The following is a 16,126-nucleotide window of genomic DNA, read 5'->3' on the forward strand; positions in this document are numbered from 1 at the left end:
TTTAAATAAATAATCATCTGGATGTCGATAATTGTGGAACAGTGTCGATAACTGTGGACAAAGGTGTCAATAATTATGGAACGTTGTCACGTGATCTGATACACTAAGTAATTGGGAATCAATGCACAATTTACGTATTGAAAATCTTCTCTACTTTTGCAATGGCCAAAAGATCGTTAACGTGTCGATAATTGTATCCGCCGCTCTATTTGCTCATTAGGGCAAGGATATACAGGATATAGCCAAAAATAATAATAATAATAATAATAATAAATTAAATTAATTAAAAAAACATGATCAAGGAAATAAATGAATCTGAACATTAACAAATATAGAAACCAAGGAAATAATAAATAAATAAATAAATAAATAAATAATACCAAATTTATTAAATTAAAATTGGAAAATAAATGCAGAAGTACTCCTAATTTATAAGAATTTATATTTGTGTATTTTTTATTTTTATATTGTGTTTATTTATATTCGTGTTTGATTAGAATTATTGTTTGTTTATTTGTTTGTTCATGCATTAATTTATTTTGATAGCTCTGGAGATACTGACCAGTTCTAATTCATTCATTCGGAAATTGTGCAGGCATCCGCACAGGCGGACATGACCCAGCGCCTTCATAATGGCTACGTTCCAAATTCTCAGATGTTAAACCGATGTTCCCTCGATGACTCGAAGATTGCATGACTTCTATTATAGATGACGTCACTAAAGTCCGGCTTCGGAAGCGTAGTGCAAGGGCTTAGGGTGCTGTTTGGAACACAAGGTAGTGGAACGGGCAGTCATTGAGCAGCGCCATATTTCCGTTTTGTGTCAAGTAATAGGTGGAGTGGAGACACTGCGAAATGGAGGTAATATTGACTTATTCAGGTTATTGTCATTGTGCTGTACACGTATACAAATTATTAACAAAAAACCTGAATGCATTGCATAATAAATCTGATTAAGTTACGTAGCACTGTATTTCGGTTTAGCATATTGACAACTAGCTAGCTGTCCAAGCGTAACTAATTGTGTCCTGTGAGTTGCGGTTTTTCTTGATATCTATGTACATATTTAATAGGATGCTGTCTTAATGTTAAATAAATTATGGGGAAACAGTTTAGGTTTGAAATAAAGACGAAATGAAGGGCATGTTATAGTGAATGTCATTTTGGAATTATTTTTATCGGATAGCATGCCAGCAGTGACACTAAATGTAAGAGAAATAGCTAACAACATGGAGGAAAAGAGCTGTAAAATGGCGTGTTTGTGAGAAAGAAAGAGACAGACAGACAGAGAGAGAGAGAGTGAGTGTTTCTGGAACTTTCCAGACCTCACTGCGGCTGTAACATGTGTTGTGTTGTGTGGACTTTTAACTGAAGGGTGGATAAATAAATAAATAAATAAATAAATAAATAAAAAATAAATAGCGATTAATTCAAAGTGTAGGGTTAAGAACATTGCAGTTCCGTTCTTCATTCTAATAAAAAGGTTAATGTGTTGCATACGGAATGTTGACTGTGTGGTGGTGGTGTTGTCAGGCTTGTAGTACTCGAGTCCAGAACTCTGGCTCGAATCTGAAGGTGCTTTCACACCAACAGCAGTTGGTGCGCACTAAACATTCCATTCGAACCAAAAGCTCTTAGTTCGGTTCGTTTTCGTCGGTGCACTCGGGTGCGCACTCAATCAAGCGGACCGAGACCTCCAAAAAGGAGTGATCTCGGTCCGCTTGATTGATTCCGCACCAAATGTCAACCTCTGGTGAGAACGCGAACCTGGACCAACTCAGGTCTAGGGGTTGTTTTACAATCAGAGTACAAAGTTTGTGTCACAGGGGTCCAAAATTCAAATGGATTCAAACTGGTTCTTGTACCAGTTTTTAAGTGAAGGACAAGTTAAAGAACAGATTTCAGGTAATTTTTTAACATGCGTATTAGGGTGCATCAGTTGCCCCCTAAAAATGAAAAGTTCCTCCGATCATGATGCATTTTTGTTTTTATGTTCCTTTTGGTAAGAAAACACACTGGGTGAAATATTTTGACAAAATTCAAAAGTTTAATGGTGGCACCAGGAGCTCAAAGTTATGAAAAAAGCTGCTATTTTATGACTTTTATGACAAAATTTCGATCACTTTTCATGAAACATTATGGCACCTTATAGAGTATACCAAATATCTTAGATGCACATTTTTAGTACATATTCTAAATACATTATCCAGCACAGTTTGAGTTTTAGCTGTTCACTGAATCATTGTTCAGCTACTTTTAAACAATACAAATGTATTATGAATCACATTAATGCTTCTCAATCCCTTGCAAAGGTTCTTAACATGATCTCTGGGTCACAAGAAATCAATAAATGGAGTCCAACATTGTGATTCAAACCTTACGCGAAAACATAAAATAAGTGTTTTTTGGAAAAAAATGAACCTCATGGTGCCACCATTAGACTTTTGAATATGGTCAAAAAATTTTACAGGATGTCTTTATTGGTGAAAAGGAACACCCAAACAAAAATGCATCAGACATTATGAAAGTGAGGGCAACTGATGCACCCTAAGGCAGCTGGGCCATAGAAGGTTCACGCTGCATGCTGCATGCTGCACGCTACACGCGTGTAAAGAAAAGTGGACAAACGTAGCATGACTTGCTCTGGGCCATAGAACGGCGTTCACGTTGCACGCTGCACACTTCACGCGTGAAGCGAGAAATGAACATGCACACTTTTTTCTAGGCGTGAAGATGGAAATTCCAGTCAATGCATGCGGTCACCGCCGCGCCAGCCAATCAGAACGGGTCTAGGGAGATAACTCTATGCTTTCAGGGGAAAACTTCAGAAAAAATATAATTGAATGGTATAATTGAAAAATAGTTCTTCATCGGGATTGTCAAGCAGATTATAGAATGTTCGGTGAAATTCACCACGGGTTTCTCTCAGAAGGAAGTGTTCTCGGCTCCAAATTCTGTTCCTTTTTCTCTTCCTCTGTCTCAGTAAAAGCAGAATGAGGCAATCGTCGTCATCCGAAGAGTCCATATTGTTGGTTACTCGGTCAAAGTAGAACAGACGCAACACGTGAACATCCAAGCATGAAGTTTAATGGCCCAGGGTCCGGTTCTTCACGTGAACGTGTAGCGTGCAGCGTGAACCTTCTATGGCCCAGCTGCCTAATGTGTATGGTAGTTTTGTGTAATCTGCTATAAGATGGGAGAAACAAATGAAGTGATTCTCGGAGAGGACATTTTTTTTTTTTTGACAATTCAGAATCCACTACTTCCATAGTGCTTTTAAATATAAGGCTCAAGCTTTGTGTTAGTTGTCTCTAATATTTATGTCCCAATATCTTGACCACGTTTTAGGATGAAAATAATAATTTTAGATATGTTATTTTATATTGAAAAATCAGCTGTCTCGGAGAGGACATTTTTTTGACACAATTACATACTAATTTGATCAAAATAGTCTGAAAACTTACTGGCATTCAACATTAAAACTTAACTATGTTTCCAATGATATGGAACCAAATATGTGTTTTATGGTATAAAGAATGATTTAAGTGCATCCCTTTTGGAGCTACCTGTGGTCAAAAAAGCACTTTTTCTAAATGACACGAGTAATTTTGCTAAATATGACATATATTGCCATACATTCACCAAAAATAACGTTATCACCAAATTTTTTTTGCATGGTAAATAGAGCGTTCACAGGGCTACAATAAACAACCAAGTTTATTTAGTCAAGCCTTTTGATATTGAAGATAATAAGTGTTAAATGTGATTTTTAGCTTGTGTACCCTGATTGTAAAACAACCCCTAAACGAACTATTTGTTCGTTATAACATATTGAATTACAGCCTCTGCATTTGATTATTGTTATTTATTATTTATTGTACATGTTATTTATTATTATTTAACAACAAAACGTTTAAATCCGGGGTGGCACAGTGGTGTAGTGGTTAGCGCTGTTGCCTCACAGCAAGAAGGTCCGGGTTCGAGCCCCGTGGCCGGCGAGGGCCTTTCTGTGTGGAGTTTGCATGTTCTCCCCGTGTCCACGTGGGTTTCTTCCGGGTGCTCCAGTTTCCCCCACAGTCCAAAGACATGCAGGTTAGGTTAACTGGTGACTCTAAATTGAGCGTAGGTGTGAATGTGAGTGTGAATGGCTGTCTGTGTCTATGTGTCAGCCCTGTGATGACCTGGCGACTTGTCCAGGGTGTACCCCGCCTTTCGCCCGTAGTCAGCTGGGATAGGCTCCAGCTTGCCTGCGACCCTGTAGAACAGGATAAAGCGGCTAGAGATAATGAGATGAGACGTTTAAACCCATTCCTGTGTTATTACAACATAGGCTACTGTTAAAACCAGTGTATAATACGCACATTTTTTCATTGAAAAGTGTTGTGTGTCTACACTGGATATAATATACTGTAAAAGGCTGCCCACACTAAGAATAGTAACTATTTTAATAACTATAAAGATAATGATGTGAGCACCTACACTATGTGATCATTATAACGTCCTGTAAACAGCGGCATCAGGCACACGCACGTGCTCCAGCTCTGTCAGCATTCTGTCAGTGGGAAATTCAGATTGCCCTGTATTAACCTACAGCATAACAGATTCTACAGTAAAAGCCGGCTGGCTTGTCAGGCTAACAGACTATAGCCTACCTTGTGGGTCTTTGGAAAGGTGCTTGTCTCATCATCAGCAGGACAGCATTGGTGAAAATAGCGCGTCTCCTCTGCCTGAAATGACGCACTATGCGCCTTCGGCGAATCCAGTATATCCGAAGATTGTTCTCCAGTTGCAGCCGCGACTCATTCCGGAACTGGATATTTTGCCATAAATGGGTAATGTTGACGATATAAAAAGCAAGGACCAGCGCAAGAAACAGTGTGCGAACGTGTCGCTCCATTGTGAAAGTCCAAATTGGCGCTTATTTCCACCGGAAGATGACAAAACGTCATTCAGACCAATTTGGTTCGTTTGCATGTATGAACGCGGACCACACGCAGTCTGTATGCTACAATGTAACAATTTTACTGCCTGGTGCGGAACAAATAATCGAACTAGCGGTGTGAAAGCGCCCTGACTCGTGACTCGACTTGGACTTGCGCGCTGATGACTCGGATTTTTTCTTCTTTTTTTTTTTGCAACATGCCATAATAATTTGGCATAAGATATTTATATTTGCATTAATATTTATACTAATTTCGTGCAGGACTGTCACACCTGCGCACCTTGGTACATGCATCAGACTCTCGGGTGCGCTCCGGACAGCGCGTGCACCGTAAATGACTCACGCCTGCACAGGATTAAGGCGCAGTCAGAACGCCTATATAAAAACTCTGAAAACACACTTACTTTGCGAAGTATTGAGTTGTGTTGCTGACACATTCCCGAGCCTTATTTCCTTGTTTGGTTTCCTGATTCCCGAGTTACTGTTTCTCATCTTTGATTCTGCCGAGTCTACGATAGTCTGTTTGTGCCCGCATCTCCCATAAGCCAGTATGGGACATAACAGTACTGTCATGTATTTTCTTATATTTGCCTTCCGGGTTTTTATATGCTGTTCCATCCCATGTATAACAAATGTTCCGTCCCACAATACCATTTTTGTTACATTTATTTACGTAATGTATAATCTTACCTTTTTGTTTCCAGTTTCAGAGACATCCGTCATGTCTATCATTTTATTAATCGGTACTTATATTAGTCATCCTGCCCTTATAGATGAACCCATCCCGTCACGTATGATAAATAAAGTTAGAAGAAAAACAAAGTATATTGTTTAGTTGTTTTATTGTCACAACATATAACTTTACTATTTATTCATCTGTTTTACTTTTTTTTTTTTGGGCTTTTTTCACCTTTATTTGGATAGGACAGTGTAGAGACAGGAAATGAGTGGGAGAGAGAGACGGGGAGGGATCGGGAAATGACCTCGGGTCAGAATCGAACCCGGGTCCCCGGATTTATGGTATGGCGCCTTATCCACCTGAGCCACGACGCCCCCATTCATCTGTTTTACAATTTCTTGCCTCTTCCCCTACCTCTACCTTTTCGTTTCTTCAGCTGACATTGTATACATTTCAAGTTCTTACAGTATCTTTTTTGATCTGTGCTTCTGTTTTATGACCCACGTTTTCACAATCAATGCGAAACCACATTTTACATTCCTCAGTGTAGGTGCAATAGGCTTATCAAATCAGTCTCATGTAAAAAGGCATCAGTCTCATAAATTCATTAATCATTAATTCAAGTGTCTAATAGTTTATAGCTAAACTATTAAAATCAATGGAATAACTTAGTGGTGATGTTGCTATAGTTTATTGAGTATTGTAGCTCTAGTGTAATACATTTACTGTAGATCTATAACATTCATATAACAACCAAATGGGCGAAGGCAATTAGAATACTTATTTGGCAGAGGTTGGCACTCAGTGAATGTTGTAGCGATAGACAGGACACAGTTTATTCCAAAGATACCATTTATTGAAATAGCTGACATGAATTAGCAAACGAATACTGATCAGATATAGCAACAATAGCAGCCAAGGAATAATTCAATATACAATGATATACAGTGATACAATGTATACGGGTAATAATCAGTAGTGTATATGATGATAACTAAGGCACTAATGGTGATCAGAAGTAATAAGCTATATGCAAGGGTTACAGTGTAGGGGCGAGTGGATGTTCAAATGTGAGAGGGAAATCATGGGTTTGTGTGTCTAAGAGTGTGTGCATGAGTAGGTGTGTGTGTGTGTGTGTGTGTGTGTATGGAATGCAAAAGGAATGTGTGAGCTTTGTGCTAGGCCTCGCCTAGAGGGGGATGGTCAACAAGGAGAGCGTGCGAAGGAGAGGGAGGGAGAGAGAGACAGACAGACAGACAGACAAAGGATCTGTAGTTTAAAAACTAGTCTCAGCTAGGCCTTAAACCCAACTTCTACTCAACCATTAGCTACTCCTGAAATCCCAATTTTGAGGAGTGTAGTACGACAGAGGGAGTTAAAGAGAGAGAGAGAGCGCATGCACGATCTAACTAAATACAGATAGTAAAAAAGTAAATCAAACAACACGCGGCCTAAGACCGACTTTCATGTGAAATCAAAATGCGTACATTTAAACCATAAATTAATTCAAATAAACAACACTCTTCACATTAACTAGCCACAACTAAGACTAACAATTGCCCAGATGCCAGCCTTACTTGAGATCGCTCTTGTTTGGTGACTGAAAGTGCGCCGTCTGTTATCCGAAGATAGTGCAGAGTGCAGGTCCAGCGAGAAAACAGTTCTGTTCCTTTCACTTTTACAGCTCGTCAGCTGAAGATCTTCGGTGTCCCGTCGGTGGCCCGATGATCTGGAAGGAATCTTGTTTGTAGTTCGTCGACGTTGAGAAAGGAAAAAGGGATCCAGTCACCTTTTCTGTTTAAAATACTGCGTGGGCTGCAGTAACTGACCGGTTCAGTTATTATTACAACTATGCGAAGATCAAACGCATTGAACTTTGGCTAAAGGTCTGGTATCAATAGCTCGTTCTTTGTCCTTTGTTCTCCTGTAGCACAGATGCAACGACATCTCTCTTTCATGTGTGAAAACCCACCGCCAGAGAGAGAATTTCGATTCCGCCACAGGTTTAAAGCACAGTCATGATGTCACTGTATTTGGTATCCGGTGTCATCTCTGTATCCAATACCGTTACAGGGAGTCAGAAGAATGGGCGGAGATAGAACATGGCATCGAGTACAGGGATTGGTGTGTTCAATGCTGTACAGTGAAAGGGAGAAGATGGTTCATAAAGTGAAGCAGGGAATTGGTTACTATGGCTGCAGCATGGCAGTCCATCCCTACATCAGGATAGGTAGTAATTGATTTAATGAGCCCAGGTACACTGTACGCTATTTCATGGAGGTTTGTAATGGCATCCCTGGTCCACCTATTTTGATTTGCCACTTTTTCTCTAACCTTTTGAACTTGTTTCAAGTTCCTTGGAACTGCAGTGATGGGGTCAATGGTTGGATCTGAATTAGCTACTGCTTCTTTATATATTTTAGAGCTTGGCACTTCTGCTTGAACTTTCTGTTCTATTTCTTTTAATAGTGATGGCTTGGATCTAAAGAAAAATGTAGTTTGGTTTTTGGCATTACCATGTTGAGAAGGCTTAGAAAGGGAACTGTCTCCAATATAGTGTATCAAAAACTTGGGAATGGTGTCTGGTGAGTTTAGGAGTGAAAATACTTCTTTTTTTTATTTAATTTTTTTCAATGCCAGTTTCTGTTTTAAGATAGTAATAGGTCTTAGCTATAACAGGTGAAATTCAAGAGAGTTTGGATGTTCCATTATTCTCCCACTTGTGCCCATCTGCTTTCCAGTCTATCTTTTTAAGTGTTATTAGCTTGATAGACTTCTCCCCCTAGAGATAAAGAGAAAGAAGGGGAGAGGTCAGAATAAAAATAGAAAGAAACAGAAAATAGAAATAGTTAAAAGATTATGAAAGAGAGAGATTAAGAAAAGAATATAAATTACCTTTTGGTTGGAAGGGCAGATCTTGACAAACATCTGTCATCTGTATGTAAGATTTGTTCAGCTTCTTGAGTGCTTATAGGTGTTTCTCTATTTTAAAAAAGTTGGAGTTTTATGCGCATTTCTGAATGCAAGCATCGCATTCACCATTGTTGTAAAGTGCATCATGGGATCGATCTACCCATTGTCTGGTTGCTAGGGACCCTTAATTACCATCCCGTCACGTGTAGTTTACTGTTCTGCCTCGAGATGGCACTCATTTCGCCACACGGGATTTCTTTGTGACGTCATGCTGAGGTATATTTCGTAATTGGAGTTCTGGGCTTTTAGATCAATTTCGATTGAAAATATCGTGAATATAACATTAATACAATGTGACAGGATATAATAAGACTGGATAATCAAAGAATACATGACAGTGATGCGTGTAAGTACAAGATGTTAAGTATGAAACTCCTGAATATTTAGAAAACGTAACGTTATTGTAATGTACCGTCCCGTTCCGGTTCATACTTTCCATACTAGGTTATGGGAGACACCTTTGTGCCTCACTCAACCTATTGCCTGTTTCACTGTTTTATGATTTTGCCTGCTGTTCTGGATTGTTTACCTGTCTTCACTTGTATTAATAAACACACCTTCTGCACCATAGGTGCTAAGGAAGCTACCTGGACTTGCTTGAAATTCTTGAAGACGTTTCACCTCTCACCCAAAAAGCTTCTTCAGTTCTGTCTGACTAGTGGGGAGTTCCAGGTATTTATCCTCTAGTGGACCAAAAACAAACCTGAGGAGAGTCATTGAGGTCACATGGGTTGTCGACACACTCCGTCATCCTGTAGGTGTTAGGGTCCCTGGAGACCGGGTGTGAACTGTGTCAGAGGGTTGTTAGGATGATCTGTGGGTCGTTGGCTCTCTCTGCCATCATGTGAGTCATTTGAAGTTGGCTGAGTCTTGATGTGGATGTGTATTCAGTTTTCTGGTAAGTGTGCCAAGGACTGCATTGTACTGTAGGTGGCTGATAAGTGGTAGCCTGGCTAACGCGACTTCAAAGCTCTCCGAGCTATTGGTCTGGCCAAGATATTAAGCCCAACCGTTTCCCAGAGCCCGTGGTTGACCCGCCTCCCTGAAATGCCTCAGTTTGCTACTGGTCGAAGCCAGAAAAGGCTGTGACGAAGCTTAAACCAATCACATCACTCTTTCCTCTGACGTATGCGACGCGACGGGGCTAACTGGTAGATTAAACTCTTACCGAAGCCGGTCGGGAGCAAGGCGAAAACGTCCTTCCTTTCAATAAATACCTCCAGGGCTGCTCTTTGCTCCGTTTTCAATGAGAACTTCCCGTTGAATGCTTTCAATACAGCATCTATGCATAATAGATGCGGAAGCGTGAATGAAGTGCTTCTGGCATAGATTCTGTAAACAATCTATGGCTTCCGGTCGCAGTTCTACTACGTCAGTGCCTTGAACACGCCTCTACCCAGGGCCGTTGGAGATGCTCAAAGTTGATTGGTTCCCAATTTTTCGGGAGCTTGGAAGAGCTGTAGATAGCTTGCCTGGCCAGACTAAGCTCGCAACAGGCCCTCGTGTTGCGTCACGCTTAGGATGAGTGGGCCCAGGCTAGATAAGTGGTGTCTCAGACCACCTCCTCTGTTCAGTGATGGTCGTTCCAGGTTGACGAAGATGGCTTCTTTTACTCCTCTTTCAAACCACTGGTCTTCTCTGGCAAGAATGCATACATTGCAGTCCTAAAACAAGTGTTGTTTGTTACTGAGATGAAGATAGACTGCAGAGTCCTGGCCTGAGGAACTGGCTCTCCTTTGTTGAGCCATGCGCCTATGAAGCGGTTGTTTCGTTTCCCCAATGTACAGGTCTGTGCTAGGGATGTTAACCGATGACCGTTTGACCGATGGTTGACCGAATCAGCGTCAACCAGTTAATTTTTTTTTGGTTGTCGGTTAAAAAAAAAATCGTTTTGAAGCTGCCGATTTTGGAGCGGAGAACCTGGAATTCTGTGTTGTAAACGCTTGGGGCATGCCATGTGGTGTAAGGACGACAGCTGACAAATCAGAAACACCCATTCAGTCATGTCCCACCCTCCCGCCCCAGTTAAAGACAGCTGCCACTCGGCGAAAGAAAAGTGTAGACACAGGCTTTTTAGCTTACAAATTACTATTCTGTTTTTTTTTTTTAATTATTATTAGAAGGCACATGGAGTTTAGTCCTGCCTTGGCCAGTGCATTCTGAAAGTATGTTTCGGTCTGTAGCCAACAATGCATGTTATTGCAGATCATATCTCTCCACACAAACTAAAGGCGCAGATGCCGACTTTTGGAGGGAAGGGGAGAGAATGAAATGACAGCGGTGTCACTCTGGAGGGGGAGTGACAAACGCAGCTTTTATGTCTGTGAGCCAAGTCGGTGATGGCTTCAGAGCAACTTCAATACCATGCAGTAATGGCGTGTTGATATTGGTAACGGCGTTATAACGATTGTAGCTAATTAATTAGATTACCCGGCGTTATAACAGCCTTTATTTTAATGCCGTTATTCCAATCACTGAATGTTATGTACTTCTTCTAGCACTTGACTTTATTTTCAATGCGATCATGGCCAACTGAAACTGTCTCTAAGCTGGAGCCATTTGTCCTCTGCTCCAATACAAACCCCTCGACATCAGTGCTGCGTTTCACTAAATGTTTCGCGCTGTAGAAAAGGTAATGTGAGTGGAGGACAGCGACTGGGACTGAATGTGCGGATGCTCGCAGTTAGATTTAGAATCGATTCTAATAATTCCAATTCTAGAATTTTAAACAGGGATGCAAACGGCGCGCCTTTTGGCGGATGCCGCCTTTTTCACGGCTGAATCGTGCAGATCCGTTTTTTTTTTTTGGGGGGGGGGGGGCGTTGGAGTGTCTGAATAATTTCATCAGAGTAAATTCTGTATTAAAATTACTAAATAAGCAAATGCCGTTACAGTCCATGAAACATAGGAAGTATGAGAAGAAAACAGTAAATCAGAAAGCTGCGCACGTTTGTGCAGCTTCCGCGAAAACGTGCGCAGCTTTCTGATTTGCTGTTTTCTTCTCATACTTCCTATGTTTCATGGACTGTAACGGCATTTGCTTATTTAGTAATTTTAATACAGAATTTACTCTGATGAAATTATTCAGACACTCCAACGCCCCCCCTAAAAAAAAAAAAATCGGATCTGCACGATTCAGCCGTGAAAAAGGCGGCATCCGCCAAAAGGTGCGCCGTTTGCATCCCTGTTTAAACTCCTAGGTTAACCGGCTAATGAGGCTCGGTGGTTGGTCAAGATTTTTTTTTTAGTTTTCGCCATCCCTAGTCTGTGCATTCCTAACTGCATTGAATTGAATTGGGCACTACATTGTCCTGTTTGTGTGTGGGTATCAGACCTGTTTACTCCTACGATTTGTCCGTAGTGCCTACGATTTTTCAAAACAAAATATGGACTACGAATTCTTGTCCAAAAACTACGATTTATGGCCGAAATGTTGCCAAATGTTTCATCAGGCTTTCGTCTAAATGGGGGAACAGGGGCGCTGCGCCCTCTTACTCTCGGCGTGCGCCCCCTTACCGACTCCGTGAAAACATCCCAGCAACACTACGTGACAATGTGTCTGATCATCAAATACGTTATAATTGCTCCAAAAATATTCCAATCATAGTAGATACACCGCCAGACGGTGCAAAAACAATCCGAATTGGCGTTTTCCAGACTGAGGCGCCATGTTGTTTAGTTGTTTACTTGTCGCGGCTGCTCTCGCGAGATTTGACATGGGTTACATACAAGGTCAGCTGACTTGTAGCACGAGATTTCTCGAAACTGAATGACCTTTCACCCACCGGCGCGGGAGCTTTTGACAGAAGTAGTTCGCGAGTTGTTTTTGTTGACACTTGGGCATTTAAAGATGTCATCCCTCAGCACGAAGCGGAAGAAAGCCAAAGACTGTCCGGGGCAGAAGAAGATTACTTCTTTCTTTTTCAATGTTGACAGACAATTTGTTACAATTTCCCTCTCAGATAGCCTCAGAATGTCCCATTGGAGCATTTTTCAAAGGCTTTGCACGGCGGGGGGGGGGGGGACAACTGGCACCATCCCCCCCCCGGTCGCTTCGCTCCCTCGCCATGGTGAGCATCCTCATACTAAATTTTTCTAGAAAAAACCCTGTTCATGACTTACTTTATAATCATATTTATTGTGGGAATCGAACATCGATCGTATAGTCATGGGCGCGGCCATGTTTAATCACGTTTAAGCCACGTTTACCGTACGTTGCATTGAATGCCATAATTGAGTTGCCATAAATGCATGTTCAGTTATTAACCAATGTCAAACTTTGTTAACTTGAAATTAAACTTTTTTGATGTTGACATTTTTTTCTTGTTTTGTCAAGTTGCCAGGTATCAATGACTTGTGATTTGTTAGTAAAGAGTCAGTACGTTTACATGCGCATCCAAATTGAGCTGCTGTCGGTAATCGAGCAAAGGGTCCCAGCAGGGGTGCTAGAGAAATCCAATCCTACATGCATACTGTGAAATCGAGCTATTGAGTGAGGTGCATTGTGCACCCGAGCCACAGGTGGCGCTACACACCCCATCGTGTTGGTACACTTCCGGTTGTCGTCACGAAGAAGACCTATTCAAGAGTATAAACAAAGGGACTACAGGCGGAAATTAGCATGTACTGCTATAACCTGGTACAGACATCTGTCCTTACCACAAGGATAATGTTTAATTTGTACACTGTCCCTTTTAAAAATAAAATAAACTCTAAGAAGAGTGTTTGTAGTTTGTATGTACGAACAGAAGTGTTCCTAATAAAGTGGGCGGCTAAGGTGAAGTGTCATGCTGACCGAGGCTGTTGTGGACTCGTCACTCGTCACTTCCGGAAGGGGCAGTGCTGAAGTAGATCGAATACGTAGCTCGATAGGGTTTACATGCACTAAGTAGCTCGGCAGAAATCGCATAATCTAGGTCATGTAGCTCGATTGCGAGAAATCAAGTTCGGTTCAATTTCAGCCGAGCTAAGGTGTTTACATGCCATTTAGAACTTCGATTTCAGTCGAGCTACGGCAGAAATTCGATTTTCTCTATGTGCATGTAAACGCACTGAGTGTGAGATCAGTATAGCTGCCAATCAAGTATTAAGTAGCCTATTAGAGCATAGTATGGTCTCTGAAATATTTTTTCTTATTGTAGCATCCTAAATAAGTATTACTGCTAGTCTTCTGGTTATTTCAGAGATACTGAAATAATGAAATGTATGAGGAGTCAACAAGTAGACCTTAGAGTCTAGGCTTGGTAATATGAGGATTATGGAGCAGATCTAGAATCTTACATGGGTTTGCTTTTTGGTTCTCACAGGTGCTTAACTTGACAGAAAAAATAAGACCAGTGCTAGATTTTAATTTTTAAAATTTTGTTCATGTAATCTATCACTTACTTTCAACTTGAATGAGTACTATTATCTAATAGGCTGCTTTCTACTTTTTGTCTTCGGTACAATACATAGATTGGACCCCAGTAAAATTCCTACTGACAGCTTACCAAAACTACTGACAAGATACTGCAAGACTACTGACAGGGCAAATTTGGGGTAAACAGGTCTGGGGTATTCTGTCCTTAGGGTGGACCACTTTCTGCCTCCAGAGTGTTACTGGGTCTGAAGTGTACAGGGATGTTGTGCTTGTAGAAGATCCTCCTGAGTTTCTCAGAAAGTTTAGAAATGTAGGGAATAACAATGTTCTTGCATTTGTTGCTGTTTTCTTCCCTGTCTGTTATGTTTCTTTTTCCGGTCTTGACGAAAGCCCACTTGGGATACCCGCACTAACGAAGTGTTTCCTTAATGTGTTTTTGCTCCTTCTCTTTTCCCTCTACTGTTGTAGGAATATTCTGAGCCCTATGATGTAAGGCCCTAATGACCCCCAATTTGTGTTCCAGTGGGTGGCGAGAGTCAAACAGTAAGTACTGGTCTGTATGTGTGGGTTTCCGGTAGACCTCAATGCTAAGGCTTCTGTCTTGTTCGATGTGCATGCCTTAGTCCAAAACGGCTAGGTTGTTTCCACTGACGTCCTCCTGAGTGAACTTGATATTGATATCCACTACATTGATGTGCTCTGTGAAGGCTTCCACCTCATGGGTTTTGATTTTTACCCAGGTGTCATCTACATACCTGAACCAGTGGCTGAGTGTTTTCCACTTCCTCCATATATCATTTGCACCCTGCTTGACCTCTGCCTGACCACCATCCATTTCCAGTTCAACGAATGTTTCTACAGACAGAAGCATGGATGTGCTATGGGCTCACCAGTGTCCCCTATAGTGGCCAAGCTATACATGGAGGAAGTGGAAAACAAAGCCTTGACCACTTTTTCAGGAGTCACTCCCATCCACTGGTTCAGGTATGTAGATGACACCTGGGTAAAAATCAAAACCCATGAGCTGGAAGCCTGCATTGATGTGCTCTGTGAAGTGAATATCAACATCAAGTTCACTCGGGAGGATGTCAGTGAAAACAACCTAGCCTTTTTGGACTGCAGCATGCACATCGAACAAGACAGGAGCCTTAGCATCGAGGTCTACTGGAACCCCCCCCACACACAGATCAGTACCTACTGTTTGACTCTCACCACCCACTGGAACACAAATTGGGGGTCATTAGGGCCTTACGTCATAGGGCTCAGAATATTCCTACAACAGTAGAGGGAAAAGAGAAGGAGCAAAAACACATCAAGGAAGCACTTCAGAAGTGTGGGTATCCCAACTGGGATGATTTGGGCTTGACTTGGACTTTACTCGGACTTGAACACTGGGGACTCAAGGCTGGACTCGGTCTCAAGGTTTAGTGACTCGGCTACATGTTGTTATCCAGGTTATAAGGTCATTTTATTCTTATTTTCCCACACTCCTTAATACAGGGATTTCCCAACCAGCTAGAAAACCCATTAACTTTAAAATAAAGTGAATCAAATATCAGAATCATGTTTATTGGCCAAGTATGTTGACCCGCATGAGGAATTTGGTTCCAGCAGTTGGTGCCTTTCTAGCGATATTTGGGGGGAGGTGAATATGTATATGTAATATAAGAAAAATTAATATATGGATATGCAATGTACAATATAGACATTACACAATATAATAAATATGCAATCTACAATAACTGTTATACACAATGTCAAAAATATCTGTATTATACAATATCTATCTACAATCTATATTATCAATACAATATCTGTTATTCCACGAAGTCGAGTCATACATGAGCTGATAGCCAACAAGGCATGTAGCGCCGAGTTGGCTATAAGCCATGTACAACGAGATTGAGTGAGTGGAATAATTGTTTTATTCTATCCACATTCACTGGATTTTGAGAAACGGAGCATTTTTGTGGCTACTGCCTCATATAGAGGCTGTAGCCACTATGTCATCGTGCTGTAAGATTGTAACAATTGCACACTACGCATGCGCATACACGTGTTCCAATTAAAATGGCCGGTGAGTGTATACAGTTTGGTTCACCATTCAAAATAAATTGACTAGACGAAAGAAATCACTTTCAGACATGTTTATGCTTATTACCGAGGGAAAGTG

General features: G+C 41.1%; 1 protein-coding gene across 4 annotated transcripts in view; it reads left to right on the forward strand.

Moving 5' to 3' along the window:
* Positions 1 to 657: 657 nt before the first annotated feature.
* Positions 658 to 16,126, forward strand: part of hnrnpa3 (heterogeneous nuclear ribonucleoprotein A3) — a 32,620-nt gene continuing 17,151 nt past the window's right edge. For all 4 annotated transcript variants that reach the window (XR_009655384.1, XR_009655386.1, XR_009655385.1 and 1 more), the window contains exon 1: positions 658 to 861. Coding sequence is in view for 1 of the 4 variants with exons in the window: in XM_060930044.1 (XP_060786027.1) it covers positions 856 to 861 (6 nt within the window). In the remaining 3 variants the exon portion in view is untranslated. The remainder of the gene's footprint in view (positions 862 to 16,126) is intronic.

Source organism: Neoarius graeffei, chromosome 9 (assembly GCF_027579695.1).
Source record: "Neoarius graeffei isolate fNeoGra1 chromosome 9, fNeoGra1.pri, whole genome shotgun sequence".
Classification (NCBI taxonomy): domain Eukaryota; kingdom Metazoa; phylum Chordata; class Actinopteri; order Siluriformes; family Ariidae; genus Neoarius; species Neoarius graeffei.